Source organism: Xenopus laevis, chromosome 6L (genome assembly GCF_017654675.1).
Source record: "Xenopus laevis strain J_2021 chromosome 6L, Xenopus_laevis_v10.1, whole genome shotgun sequence".
In the NCBI taxonomy this organism is placed as follows: domain Eukaryota; kingdom Metazoa; phylum Chordata; class Amphibia; order Anura; family Pipidae; genus Xenopus; species Xenopus laevis.
The window spans coordinates 27,048,961-27,064,277 of NC_054381.1; the positions used below are offsets into that span (position 1 = coordinate 27,048,961).

The following is a 15,317-nucleotide window of genomic DNA, read 5'->3' on the forward strand; positions in this document are numbered from 1 at the left end:
AGTCGAAGTAGCCAATTCGATGGTCAAAGTAGCCAAAAAAAAATTCGAAATTCGAAGTTTTTTTTATTCTATTCCTTCACTCGAGCTAAGTAAATGGGCCCCGTAAAGTATGTAAAATGATCAGCCTGTAATAGAACATATAACACTTTTTGCTTTACAGAAATAATGTTCTTAATGTATTACATATAGTGAATAAAGTACCCCCTCTTGTAAAATATAAGGATATAAGAAGTTACCGAGGAGTTTCATGACCATATAAAAACACGAGGCCGAAGGCCGAGGGTTTTTATACAGGTCATGGAACTCCGAGGTAACTTCTAATATCCTCATATTTTACAACTGGGGGTACTTTATTAATTATAATACACAAATTTTAGTGAGTCATGTGACAGAAATGACATCACTACTCACCGTTTATAACTGATGACATCACTACTCACCGTTTATAAGGATATAATTTACAGGATATTCATGGCTTTTGTGTATTATATAGTTAATAAAGTACCCCCTCTTGTAAAATATAAGGATATTATAAGTTACCAAGGAGTTTCATGACCATATAAAAACACGAGGCCGAAGGCCTTTTTATAAAGGTCATGGAACTCCGAGGTAACTTCTAATATCCTCATATTTTGCACCTGGGGGTACTTTATTTATTATAATACACAAGTTTCAGTGAGTCATGTGACACAAATGACATCAGAACTCACCGTTTATAACTGATGACATCAGAACTCACCGTTTATAACTGATGACATCAGAACTCACCGTTTATAAGGACATCATTTACAAGATATTCATGGCTTTTGTGTATTATAATATGTTATCATAATATGCCCCAATATATATACCTCCCATCTATACATCAAAAAACTTACATAGAACATATCTTTCTGTTTAAAAATTAAGGGGAATAAAATGCTCCCCTTTGGTACTCAGTCCACGAGCTTTTAAAATTGTGTTTCTTCTGCTACAAGGTCCATATAAACTGGATATTTGCAATAATAAATGAGATGTGTTTTTGGTCACAGCTTCAATTTTGCATGTAGAAGCTATTTAATCTATATTTTAGTGATACTGTATCCGAATTGACATGTGTAGCTAAATGTGAGTGTTTAGAATTCCTTTTGGAGCTCTAGATCACTTTCTGAATTGTTGAGCTGACAATGTTAATGTATTTTATATTACTCGGCAGAAATATTAAATCATCATGCCAATGTACCCTTGCCTAATATGCTTTTACAATTTGATCTGGAAAAATTTGCTATAAACTCAAACACAATTGCACAAAGAGAAAAAAAAATAACCAGTTCTAATTTTAGAACAGACTTGTACAGTAAGAGAGAACAAGCTGTGCGTTTATGCATATCACACAGTAATGGCAGAAAAAAAAAAGGAATGGTAAATCAAGAAAAGTAAAACTTACTTCTGTCTATATATCATAGAAGTTCGATTATAAATGAATCAAGACTTTTTTGATTATAATCTGACTATATAGAGGTTAAAGCCTTTGTTGTTACAATAGGTACTACTGCATGCTCTGTATTATGTGACAAAGTTGATTAGTCGTGCCTTCTGACTTCTAAGCCCCAAACATGAAGCCCTGCATCCTGACAAATAGCATTTCTTTCCTCTGGTGAAACAAAGTGCTCTATGTATAAGTCACACCTGAATGCACATTAATTCTCATGGTTTTCGGTCTAACTTGCCGTCTCAGTGGCTCAATATAATTCTTCACGCAATTTACTATTCTTTATACATATGGTCAGTCTGAAAAACTGCTTTCATCCTTTGTAACAGGGTTCCTAGTATGTAAATTTTAGTACCTTCTATAGCTTGTATAAAAGTGCAAACAGTGGTACAGTATAACTATGGATGTTTTTGGTTGGGATCAAATCCAACCTACTGAACCGATATAGAGATAAAATAATGTATAGTTAAAAACTGCAACAGGCTTAAAACCAGACATAAAAAGAGGTTTTGGCTTGAAAAAAGATGTGAAAAGACATTGCCTGAACATTTTTATTGCAGAATTTCTTTGTTGGTGAAATTAATCCATTGACTTGAACTGGTTACATCACTTTTGATGTGGTATAAACTAGTGAATTTGTGAAAAAAATTCTCGAAACAGCGAAAAATTCATGAAACGCATCAAAGTTGATGGGCATACAAATTATTTTGATGGCTGACAATTTTTATGTGCCCGCCAATTGTGACGTGCAACAATTTTTTTTTTTGCCGAAACTGCGCAATATTGTGATGAATTGCAGTAGGCCGCATTCATTTTTCCAGGGGTCCATCTGTACATGAGCTTGATCTCAGTTTCTTGGTGTTACAGTGATTTGGAATATTTAGCTGTTTGGCAAAAGATGTGTTCCCATAGCTGTCTTGTCTATAGACATTTTGGGGCTGATTCACTAAGGGTCGAATATCGAGGGTTAATTAACCCTCGATATTCGACTAGGAATTGAAATCCTTCGACTTCGAATATCGAAGTCGAAGGATTTAGCGCAGATAGTTCGATCGAACGATCGAAGGATAATTCCTTCGATCGAACGATTAATTCCTTCGATTTAAATCCAACGATCGAAGGAATATTCTTCGATCAAAAAAAGTTAGCCAAGCCTATGGGGACCTTCACCATAGGTTAACATTGACTTCGGCAGCTTTTAGATGGCGAACTAGGGGGTCAAAGTATTTTTTAAAGAGACAGTACTTCGACTATCGAATGGTCGAATAGTCGAATGATTTTTAGTTCGAATCCTTCGATTCAAAGTCGTAGTCGAAGGTCGAGGTAGCCCATTCGATGGTCGAAGTAGCCCAAAAAAAACTTTGAAATTCGAAGTTTTTTAACTTCGAATCCTTCACTCGAAGTTAATGAATCGGCCCCTTAAAGTCTTGTTCCAGGAGCTTCATGACAGTAGGACATTCTGTCCATTCATAATTATCAATCTTGGCCGGATCCTGACTTCTAATATTTCTCACCAATTCCTTACCTTGCGGCCTGTTCCTCACTCACTCACTGCTGTCTGCTGCCTTCCCCAACCTCCCCAACCTCATCCTGAAATCTGACCATGGTGTTTGCTTTCAAATTTTGTACTGGAAGTTCCTTTTTTATGGGATCTTCAGCCATTCCTAAATGTATGATTAATCCTGTACTCGCTTTGGGGCACTGACTCCTTGTGGGAGGTACAGAAAAAATATTTTCCTCATACAGACTGAGGAAAAGATACTAATGTTTACAGACAATTTCATCCTGGGTACCCCTTGGTGTTAAGAGGTAAGCCTGAACCATAAATGCTTCAATACAAACATAACACGCTACAGTTTATTATTGAACGGAATCGTTTGAGGTATTTGCCTGCAATTGTCAGTATGTTGCCTTAAAATTATTATTTTCTAACTGGGCAAAACTTCAGAATTAAATTTGTTATTAGAAATGCTCATTAATTTACAATTCACAGCAACTTCAGGGAAAAAAGGCACAGCAAGCATAGACCATGCAAGTAAAGTAATAATATAATATTCATATCTTCTGTAAACATTTATAATCTTTAATATTCCATTGTTTCATTGGGGAACTAAATAACACACCATACGCAATTTATTTAATATTAGCTTTTTTAATTCTTTCCCACTGAAAGAATAATCAGGATTTTGCTGTTACCTTGGCAACTACATGATATAATCTACAATAAAACTTGACTTAACTTGACAGTGATCCTTATTCACAGAAATGGCCTCTGCCGAGAGCTAATCATTGATTATCTTACAAGTAAATTATAACGTTAATGTCATAATTCTCGCTTTTCCGTTCTTTGCATGCTGCATCAAGTGCTCTTAATATTTGCCCCTTTTCTTAGAGGCTATCGCTGATTATATTCATCAGATTAATAGCTAAATGTTGATTTTAATTGCCCATCTTTGTGTTTGGACAAGAAATAATTCATGTTTGAAATTTTAACATTAAGACATAAGGAACATTGCTTGTGTACACCATGTTAATAACATGATCTAGACTATGGACCATACTGCAAAATATGTCTTGTGATTTTGAAAGTTTGTACTGCTGTGAGTGTACACCAGTTTGTCAAACAAAATTCTTGCCATATAAGCTTTGCTTCCCTGAGGAAGCCGGATATAATCCAACACATTGGGGTGGTATACAGCCTTCCTTTTAAAAGTGGCATAACGGGCCTTCTTGACCCATAGACCATAGATGGTATATAGCTATCAGGCAGGGGGGATTGAATAGTCTAGTAATTTAGCAATTACTACAAGATGTTGATCATTTTAAGTATATGTTCATAACAATTAGTACCATCCACTGACAGACTTTACCTAGAGCATCCCACAGATAGCCCATGTGCTGCTATGTCACTTGATATTATTGTTCCTCCAGGTTACACAAATCCAGTGGGCTGTGGGTTCCATAAGAGTCCAAAGGGCATTAATGGGAGGAATGTTGGTCTTCAGTGAACATGCAAAAAGTTCCTATATCAAAAGATATCTGTCCCAAGATCTTTTACTTCAGTAAAAAGAATTTTTTATTTAAATTCACATTAAAATTCAGATACATACTGACCCCACATGGCCCACCTTACGCGTTTCGCACCCTCTGGCGCTTAGTCGTAGGTGTGACTAAGCGCCGGAGGGTGCGAAACACGTAAGGTGGGCCATGTGGGGTCAGTATGTATCTGAATTTTAATAAAAAATTCTTTTTACTGAAGTAAAAGACCTTGGGACAAATATCTTTTGATATAGGAATTTTTTGTATGTGATTGCCTGCGAAATGGAGAAAGTCCCTTTGGCTTAATTGAGGCAGAAATCAGATGTGAACTCCCGATCGATGAATACTTCAGTGAACATAGTTACTTTTCTTAGGGCAGTTTAAAATCACCATGGGCTTTAGAACTATAAATAATAAATTTGCCAGACACAAATTAATTCCCGAAACTGCGGCGACAATTCGCCAGCGAAAACTCTGCCGCATCAAAAAATCCGCTGCATCAAAAACAAATTGGCGCGCGAATGAAAATGGTCGCATGTCAAAATTATTTCGGACCCTTATTAACTTCATTTGGATCAATTAGTCACGCGTATAAAAATTGGCGCTCACGTCAAAATTGCCATACATCAAAATTATTTTGACTTCAATGCGTTTCGCCGTTTCGTGAATTTTAAGCTAAATTCGCACATTTTTCAGCAAAATGGCACAGATTCGCCAATCACTATTTAGATCCCATTGTGGCAGTTGCTTCTCAGTCCTCCTTCTCCCAAACACACATATGTTAGGGATATATTTATCAAAGAGTGAAGTTAATAGTGAAGTTCCGCCACTAGAGTGAAATTCCGCCACTCTCCATTCATTTGTATGGGATTTTTATAGGTGTATTTATCAAAGGGTGAACTTTCACTTTCACCCATTGATAAATACGCCTTTCAAAATCCCATAGAAATGAATGGAGAGCTGTGGAATTTCACTCTAGTGGCGGAACTTCACTCTTTGATAAATTTACCCCATATTCCCTAACTTAACCATTGTCTTTCCACATGCCTCTCCTCAGAAAAAAAAGATAATATGTCATCCATTTGTTCTAATCCCTCTTCTGGGCTCTATGGGTGAAGCCATAGGCAAAGTATACAGTAGGCAGAAAATACTCACAGCACAGTTTTATTATTACAGAGATATAAGAAATTTTTTTTTTAAAATTTGGATTATTGACACCTTTTTGAAGCAGCTCCCTGTCAAATGTAAAATATGCTAGTTCCTTCCAGGGCTAAGGGAAGTGTGACAATTTCGAAGGCAAAGATACAAATGTGAAATGAACTCCAGTTTATGGAAGGCTCTCACTGCCCAATGTGAATGACATAACCTGCTCTATGTGCTCAAGCAATTCAGGCCTAGTAGGAGAGTGAGGAGGTGTGCGTCGCACTGTGATATCAATTATAGAAACATGTTATTATCACTTTTATAGGAACATTTCTTCACAGTCTTAGTGTAGGCAGTGTGGGCACACCATGCATCTTGTTATAATAACAGAATGGCACTTGAGATTGATGTGAAGATGGTGGAGAGGTATAATTTTCCGCTCCATAAACTCTGATAAGACACAAATGATCTTTTGATATCTGGAATACCTGCAATAAAATTCTTTGAATTATGTTCTAAATAAGAGAATAAATCTATAGCAGTTCCCAGAAGTAATAATGTCTGGTCAACCATTAGGCGGAGAAATTTATTAAAATAAATACAGCCTACGGTCAGTCTCAAAAGAGAGCGCCTACAGTATACAACCACAGTAATGACAAGGAGTGTGTTGAGAGGGAATTAGGGCCTTTTATTAACAAGTGAATGGATATGACAATTCCTTAGATGGACTAAAAGTTAAGGAAAGCAATTTAAGGCTAAAAGTAAGAGAATGAAAGTTAATGACTGTGGTGATTAAAATGTGAAGGTGCAGTGGAAATGCTGGTGAATGGATGAATTTCAATACAAACAGTGACACTATTGTAATACGTTTGTAATATCTGTCTCTGATGAGCCATATTTGCTCCAAATAAAAAAACCTTATATTATCTATGTGAACTACTATGGGTCCTTGGTTTATATATATATATATATATATATATATATATATACACACAATAACAATACCACAAATACAAAGTCCTCTGCACTCAACCCATTATCAATATATTTAAGACAGAGACATTTTGTGCATACTGCTACTGAAAAATGCCTTACCCTTTAAACAAAACAGGGATTGTTTGTCCATATATTGCAATATATTTAAGACGGCCAACTACGTCACAGTCATCCCATATCTGGCCAGTCCTATGCTCAATTTTCATCTGCTTCATTAAGAATTCTATTGCTTCATAATACATTTTACACAGGGACTAAGTTTTACCTGCAACTTACTTGTTGCTTTTAAGGTTAAAACTCCCAAACTTGGCTGCCCTTTTATTAAACACCAGTGGGATCACCTGACTATAGTTGGGAGGGGTGGGAGCTACAACATGGAGCTGGTCACTGCTCCTGTATAACTATAACAAACAAGGGAAAGTTGTGCTCACCATTAATTTTTAAAACTTTTAGCCGCACTCAAATCCGGAATTTATTAGTTAAATCCGGGTGCAGTGGGGGCCGAAACATCATTGTGGGCTGTCACTCTCTATATTTAAACAAAGCTTCACCTATTTCTAAAAAGGTGCTCATCTGCCATGTTCCATTTTCATGTAGCCAGCAGAGATCACTTTTTATAGACAGTAGGTTAGGCTAATGAGGTAAAGCATGGTAGAGCCATCAAAAGACTAAATTGTTATAGGGTTATAAAAACAGTGGATATCTTTTTATTTTACACAAGAGCACCCACCACATGAAAAGTATGGTGGACACAACCAGATAGGTGCACACAAATATATAGCTTACCTCATGAAGTCTGTCTTTTTTTTTTTTTTTTTTATTTTATTGATGAAAATTCAGTACAGTAAACATGAATATTCATAGAAATCCATAACAGGATGATGGAGGTAAACAAAAGTTAATTAACAAAAAGTATAATCAAAACAAAAACTTAAATATTTCATAAAGTCTGTTGGGTAGGAATGAGGGCACATATTTTAAGTATTAAAATTATTGGGGAAATGAATGGCAATGTCAGTGAAAGTGACATTTCTTTATAAGAAATCTTTCATTATTTTGCCCAAGAGACATTACAAGGCAATGAAGTATGTTGTAAACACGGGCCCCCATGAGAAATAAGGTGCTAATATGTAGGAGACACAATCAAAAATAGAAAAATAGTTTTCAGCAATTTTCAGTTATTAGTAGGCAGAGTTATGAAACACTTCAAAACTAGGTTATATTTTGCTATTTAAAGACCAACACAATCTCCTGTGAAGTCATTTTCTTAAAAAATGAATTACTTAAATGCCAGTATATCTAATATTAGTACAATTCTAAAACAAATGGACTTGCTGAGCAAATCCAGTTGTTTTAGAATTACTTATATTAGATATACCATGACCTGGATGAATGAAAATCTTCATAGTCTTAAATGGCAGTACATTTTAGCTATAGTCCTATCCAGTACATGGATAGTAAGAGAGCAAGAATGTCTGCAGCAAAGGTTGTGCTTCTCAACAAAAAATTGCCATCAGGAACTGTGTAATATGTAAATTATGTCATACAGTTAGCACTGCAGTGAACTTCAAATAGAGGAAACAAGTTTAAAGTTAAAATACTTCTCAATCACTCCCACTATCTATCTATCTATCTATCTATCTATCTATCTATCTATCTATCTATCTATCTATCTATCTATCTATCTATCTATCTGTCTACCTATCATCTATCGTTCTGTTTATTTCCCTATCTTTTACAGCTTCACTACATTTTGAGCCCATGGCATGTTGTTTAATGCAGTATTCTGAACAATATACCATTATGATGAGCAAACCAGTATCATACCTCCCAATCTTTTTGACCACACCCATTTTTGTGGCCACAACCCCTAATTACCATGTTCATTTTACTAAATTTGACAGATTATGAAAGTCTGAACATATTTCTTTGGTTTATTTCAGTTATTACAGTTATGCCCTTGTGAGTCTAACTTTATTCAAGGGACCTCCTTATCAAAATTGTTACAATTACTTATTTACTTATCTCAAAATAGTTTCAAAGCATCTTATTTGCACTTGGTGGCTAGTCTGGGCTCTATGCCAAAAGCCAATTAAGTTAGAAACTTTGTATCTTTTTCTGGCTGTTCAGTGCAGAGAAAATGGGGACTCTTTAGTACAAATGCGGGACAGCGGGATGAGCTGTCCCGCTGGAAACAGGACAGTTGGGAGGTATGCAATATGCTGCTGAAGTAGGTGGGAGGTATAGTCTCAGCCTGCATTATAATACATAATCAAGGAGGTGGGGGAAGCCAAGGTCACTGGCAACAAAACAAAATCCCTCTTGAAGAAGGTTGACAGGAGGTAATTCATTGCCTACTTTACTTAAAATTAAAAGTGGGTAGCAAATACCATTTTTTTTTTTGTACAAGGGCTGAAAGTCCTGAAATTCTTTCATTTCAAATGGGAAAATCATTTTGGAGGCGTTGAGTGGAGATAGGAAAATGGTTCTCCTAAGTCAGACAAACCTCCATATGGACATAATTTATGTTTAGTTGCATAGAGTCAGACAGGCAGTGTCCTTTCAGTTCTCAATCAACCAAGTTCATGTCAAATACAGTTGTCTGTATCATCCTTGGAACTTTTTTTAAGATTTTAAACAGTGGAGAAATGACAGAAAAATGCCTTCTCTTCAAAAACGTAATCTGGAAAAACTGAATATACTTTTGTGCATGCATTTTTAGAGAAGCACTGCCAAGGCACATATGTATATTTAATCATTTTATATGCCATATAGGAAAACATAACTACACAGATGAAAAGATATTTTTGCAGTACCTTTGGAGAATATTGCACCAGCTGCAATTGAAGCCAATCATGGACGAGACACAAGAACTACAGCTGTTAAACTGGAGACAGGCTGAGGATAAAATATACTAGTTAGTAACTTACAAAGATAAATAAACTTGTGCATCTTATCCTGCAGAATGTTCTTGGCTTGACTCTTTAGTGCTAGGCAGGTCAGTTCAATCCTGGGGTTATAGAGCACAATAATAAGCGATGTCATAGCTCAAAATATCAAATATAATAATAATATGCATTTGTAAACAACAATTACAATCATAATTCAGGACATTTTGCTTTTTATAATTTCTATAATACATTCTCATTTGTATAACAGTAGGGTGAACTCGACTTTCATGTTTGAAAAAAAAGATATTAAAGGGATCCTGTCATCGGAAAACATGTTTTTTTTCAAAACGCATCAGTTAATAGTGCTACTCCAGCAGAATTCTGCACTGAAATCCATTTCTCAAAAGAGCAAACAGATTTTTTTATATTCAATTTTGAAATCTGACATGGGGCTAGACATATTGTCAATTTCCCAGCTGCCCCTGGTCATGTGACTTGTGCCTGCAAGTTTCTCAGGAGAGAAATGCTTTCTGGCAGGCTGCTGTTTTTCCTTCTCAATGTAACTGAAGGAGTCTCGGTGGGACATGGGTTTTTCTATTCAGTGTTGTTCTTAGATCTACCAGGCAGCTGTTATCTTGTATTAGAGAGGTGTTATCTGGTAACCTTCCCATTGTTCTTTTGTTTGGCTGCTGGGGGGAAAAAGGGAGGGGGGTGATATCACTCTAACTTGCAGTACAGCAGTAAAGAGTGATTGAAGTTTATCAGAGCACAAGTCACATGACTTGGGGCAGCTGAGAAATTGACAATATGTCTAGCCCCATGTCAGATTTCAAAATTCAATATAAAAAAATCTGTTTGCTCTTTTGAGAAATGGATTTCAGTGCAGAATTCTGCTGCAGCAGCAATATTAACATTTATTTTGAAATTTTTTTTTTTTCCCATGACAGTATCCCTTTAAGAACTCCAAGGTATATTTGCTTTCAAAAGTTAGTTTTTTAAAAAAAAAAAGGTATTTCATAACTTTAATAAACATAGAAGTACACTGTAACTAATTTTTAAGGCAAATTTGGTAAAATAAACTAGTTTAGCTGAATATTTATAACTGTACTATACATAAATACGTTTCAACCATTTATTTGCTATATCTAACAGAATGTTCATATTGGCATTGTTATGAAATCATTTTTAAATTAAACACAATGTTTTCATGGATCATTATTATACTTTATTATATTTCCAGTCCTCAAATAGTCATATGTCCTTTATTTAAAGGTTTATTTAGGTTTATATTCACAACATTATTTACAAAATACTGTCAAGTTAATTTAGTTTCACATAAGGAATTGATAGACTCTAATGCATAGTTTTACTACAGTTCTTTTCAAAATAAACAGAACATCTGAAACTCATATCGTAAAGTAGTTTACAGTCTATATAATGCATGATAAACTGCCAAATTCCTACAAAGTTTTTCATTTAACAGTAGTGGCTCAATAATTTCAATAATGTGCAATCTGTCCTAATTATTTCATTCCATGGCATGTGCAATATGCAGTCATTTTGTAAAATGGTTTGTAAAATAAAACCTTGATAACTTGAATAAAATTCAGGTTCAATAAATGTACATTTGCACGAATTAAATCAATATTGGCCATGTCTTGCTAGCTAATATTCAACTTAAAGTTGACTTGCATAGTTATCTCTAGTCTAGTAAGTATTTTGAGTATAAAGCTTATTAAAAAGTTATATATGGTTCAGAAAATACTTTTTTTATAGGGTCATGACAATATAAATTATATTTGGCAATATCAAAAAAGGGGCATCGATTCGTGGAAGGAGGGGGTTATTCTGCCACAGTACAGAACACTGGTAAGGCCCCATCTAGAATAAGTTTTGTTTTTCAGCGCACAAACAGGACATTATTGTATTAGTGAGGGTACAGAGAAGGGCAACTAAGCTGGTAAAAGGTATGGAAAATCTTAGCTATGAGGAAAAACTGGCCAAATTGGGGATGTTCACGCTGGAGAAGAGGAGCTTAAAGGAGAAACAAACCCTTAGTAAAAAAAAAACCCTACCCCCCTACCCTACAAAGACCCCCTCCCTCCTCCCCCCAGCCGAGCTGCCCCCATGGGCAAATGCCCCATACTATTTATTTATCCCTCTGTGCAGATTCTGTCCAGTGAAGTTCATGGCAGCCATTTTCAGCTGATTCTGTTATCTTCTAAAGTTAGCTTTGGCAATTTTCATGAGTTTCGGTGCATGCAAAACAGAAAATTGCTCCAACTGCGCATGTGCCACTTATTATTGAAGAAAAGAAGATGCTTGTCATGAACTCCGCTGGACAGACTCTGCACTGAGGGGTAAGTAAAGAGTTAGGGCGCATTTGCCTGAGGGGGCAGCTAGGCTGGGGTGGAGGAGGGAGGGGAGTCTATGTAGGGGAAGGGGTAGGGTTTTTTTTTATTAAGGGTTTGTTTCTCCTTTAAGGGGGGATATGATAACTATGTATTAATATATAAGGGGGTCATACAATAAAGTCTCTAATGCTTTATTTACCCGTAGGTCCTTCTGAGAAGAGGGCACCGATTCCGATTAGAAGAAAAGAGATTCCGCCTAAATATTTGGAAGGGGTTTTTTACAGCGAGAGCTGTGAATATGTGGAATTCTCTCCCTGAATCAGTTGTAGAGGCTGATACATTAGATAGCTTTAAGAAGGGGTTGGATGACTTTTTGGCAAGTGAGGGGATACAGGATTATGGGAGATAGCTCATAGTGCACTCAAAAACTCAATAAATTCGAGGTATTTGAGTTTTTTAGCCTATAAACTCAAGGTATTCAAGATTTTTTCCCAGATTGCATACAATCGAGTTTTTTACATTCTGTTTTTTCATAAAAAAGCAAACATTTGAATTGTAAGTTTATCAGAGGTACAAAAACCTCACAAACGCGACCTTTGATAAACAACAAACCTAAGTATATGATTATCTCATGTGCAAAGTAGCCACGTCCCTAATTTTTACAGATTACACATTATGTTTTTGACAGTCATAACTTTGCAGTATCATCTTACTTTCTTTTTTATAACAAATATAAAGAGTAGAACTATAGAACTATTCAGACAATGTGTTACTTACTTGGCAGTGGCAGCATTTCAACAGCAGAGACGCTGGTAATTTTGGTCATTTCCAGCTCCACTCTGTGATACTCAAAAATGGTCCTTCTACGAACATCTATCAAGACAGAAAATAAAGACTTATTTTAGTTTTAAGGGTCAATGAATGCCAAGACCGGTAAAATAACATTAATGTTGCTACCATGAAAACTGAACCTATTACAACAGGCCAGCATGAAAAGCATTAGCTGGCCACTAATGAGTTTTTTTTGCATTCAGGTGGATTCCAGGTGTTCTAATTTTAGTTCACAAACCAAATTATAGCCTTCCAAGGCTCTCTATTAAAGATTGATATGCTCCAAGAATGGCAGTCATGTCAGGATCTCTCAATGACAGTCTTCACTTAATACTGTTCTTAAATTAGCTGATTTATTAATTACAGTGTTCTATTCACTTTTGTATTGTTGATATAAAATTGTACTAAGCTTTTAGCCCCCTGTAGTATATTATATTCCAAAGTTACGTTTTCTAAATGAACACCCAAATATTTAGCTCTAGCTTTTGCAAAGGTTGTTTTTTTTTGAAGATTTACATGTTGTATCATCATATTAATATTATTCTATATGTACTCCTAATTAATTAGAGGTTGAATTATTTTCTCCAGAAATATGAATGTCAGTCTGGTACTTATATCTCAATCAATTTAATCCACTGGGACTAAATTCCACAAAAGGGAGGTGGGTATTTAGCTTGTGTTTACTGAAAGCAAGAGTGACTGTTAGGGTCTGTCCACACGGGTAGATTCGGGGAGATTACCTAAGGGTAGAACTACACGGACGTTTTCGCCGCGATCCAATGCACTGCGACAAAACGCAGGCGTCAAATCGGATGCGACGGAAATAAGGTAAGAGATTGAAATGTCGCATGAAGTCGCAGCGTTGATCCGGTCGTGTCGCGCCGGATCAACACTGCAACACCATCCGACAATGCTATTACTTACCTTATTTCCATCGCATCCAATTTTACGCCGGCGTTTTGTCGCAGCGCGTCGGATCGCGCCTAAAACATCTGTGCAGTTCTACCCTTAGGTGTTTAATGAGCCAGATTACAAATAGGTAAGCAATTAAATGCAATTTATGATAAGAAAATGTTGGTATCAAGGTTTTATGGCATCACTATAGCAAGTGACTTGTTTGTGCATAGGCTGAAAATATATATTTACCCCCATAGGTAATAAAAGGCACTAAGTTTGTATTTTTTCTAAATTCCAGAAATCTTAAGTGCCCAGCCAAGTAAGCCTGTTCAGAAATCATAGCTAAATCATAGCTAATTTTAATGTTGTTGTGATTTTGACGGTAAATAGGGTCCACAACAATTTCAGGACAAAGACTGCTCTATTAGTGGTACATTGTAGCAAAGCAATAAGGGCAAAGAAAAGGCTTTCTAGTCCCGTCATTCTGCTTCTGAGCCAAATATCACCTGATCATTCATGGTTGGTCAGTACTCTGGTGTCAATGTCACTGTACATATTCAATGTATATCCAAGGCTCCATGTGCATGTCAGTGAACCCTAATCAGAATATTCTGTACATTTGCAGTGATGTTAGAGGATAATTGGAGGAGAGGATTAAATAGAAGGCACAGAGTTGTCACGTACGTGTTGACCCGAAACTTGAGGTGACCCTCGTGTTGACCACTGGTTGGGCAAGTTGAAATTTGGCCAACCTTTGCAGGGTAGGGTAGGGTTGGGTCAGGTCAGACTGGGTCAAGTACACTCCTCCATAGCTCCCAAAGATTCTGTCTTTAAGAACCAGAGGAGTGCATAGAAGTAGTGTACAGAGCAAGGTGACATGGTTACGGGTTGGGTACGGGTCCTACAATAGCAATGTTTTGAGGCTTAGGGTTGGGTTAAGGTTTTGCGAGTTAGGTGCAGATTGAGTTTTTCCTGACCCATGACGAAGAGGGTTTTTTGAGTGGCTCATCTCTACTAATGTTCAGCAATTCCCAACTTTTTATCTGGCATTTACATTTGAGGAAAAATGTCTGTAAGTTTCATGTAGGTGCTACTTGAAGATTAATAACACAACTCTTACACATTTCTCTGCATTCTGGGTCGCAAATACAACAGGCTTTTAAACTAAGGCTCTGAGGAACCATCTCACTGGCCAAAATATTTCTCATAGCTTTATATGAGACCTTGAATCAGACAGGGGCTGCTGCTAAATGGGAGAAGAGATCTACATATTAGAATTTGACTAAGAAAATACAAATAGCTTCATAACGTTATCTAAGCAGCACAGAAGCAGTTATCAGCAATGAAGAAATTCATATTCTATGAAGAAATAACTAAACATTTTCTTGATTTTGATGCACTTTATGGGTCAATACATTTGCCTTGCAGCATTTAAACAAGGTTATTCCATACTTACGCTTAGCTTAGCAGTTTTACATTTTATAATGTTGAGTTAGCACGGATCAACAGTGTAAACAACTTTTTTTTGTAATTTAAAAGAGATACATGGCCTGATGTAGGCTCTCACCCTTGTCAGAAGAAGTTAATGAACTATTTTACGTTGCGTCATAAAGTAAAATCATCTTCTTAAATATAATTAGTTCTGAGAGTCATGTGTACATTATGCCCTTTATATTACCAAGGATTGGCTAAAAA

The 15,317-nt window shown here is 36.2% G+C and overlaps 1 protein-coding gene across 1 annotated transcript in view; it reads right to left on the minus strand.

Annotated features, from left to right (window-relative positions):
- Positions 1-15,317, minus strand: part of plxdc2.L (plexin domain containing 2 L homeolog) — a 284,395-nt gene that overhangs the window by 41,004 nt on the left and 228,074 nt on the right. The window contains exons 8-9 of the mRNA XM_018267284.2: positions 12,672-12,767; positions 9,466-9,547 (exon numbers count right to left, since the gene is read on the minus strand). Coding sequence (XP_018122773.1) covers positions 9,466-9,547; positions 12,672-12,767 — 178 coding nt within the window. The remainder of the gene's footprint in view (positions 1-9,465; positions 9,548-12,671; positions 12,768-15,317) is intronic.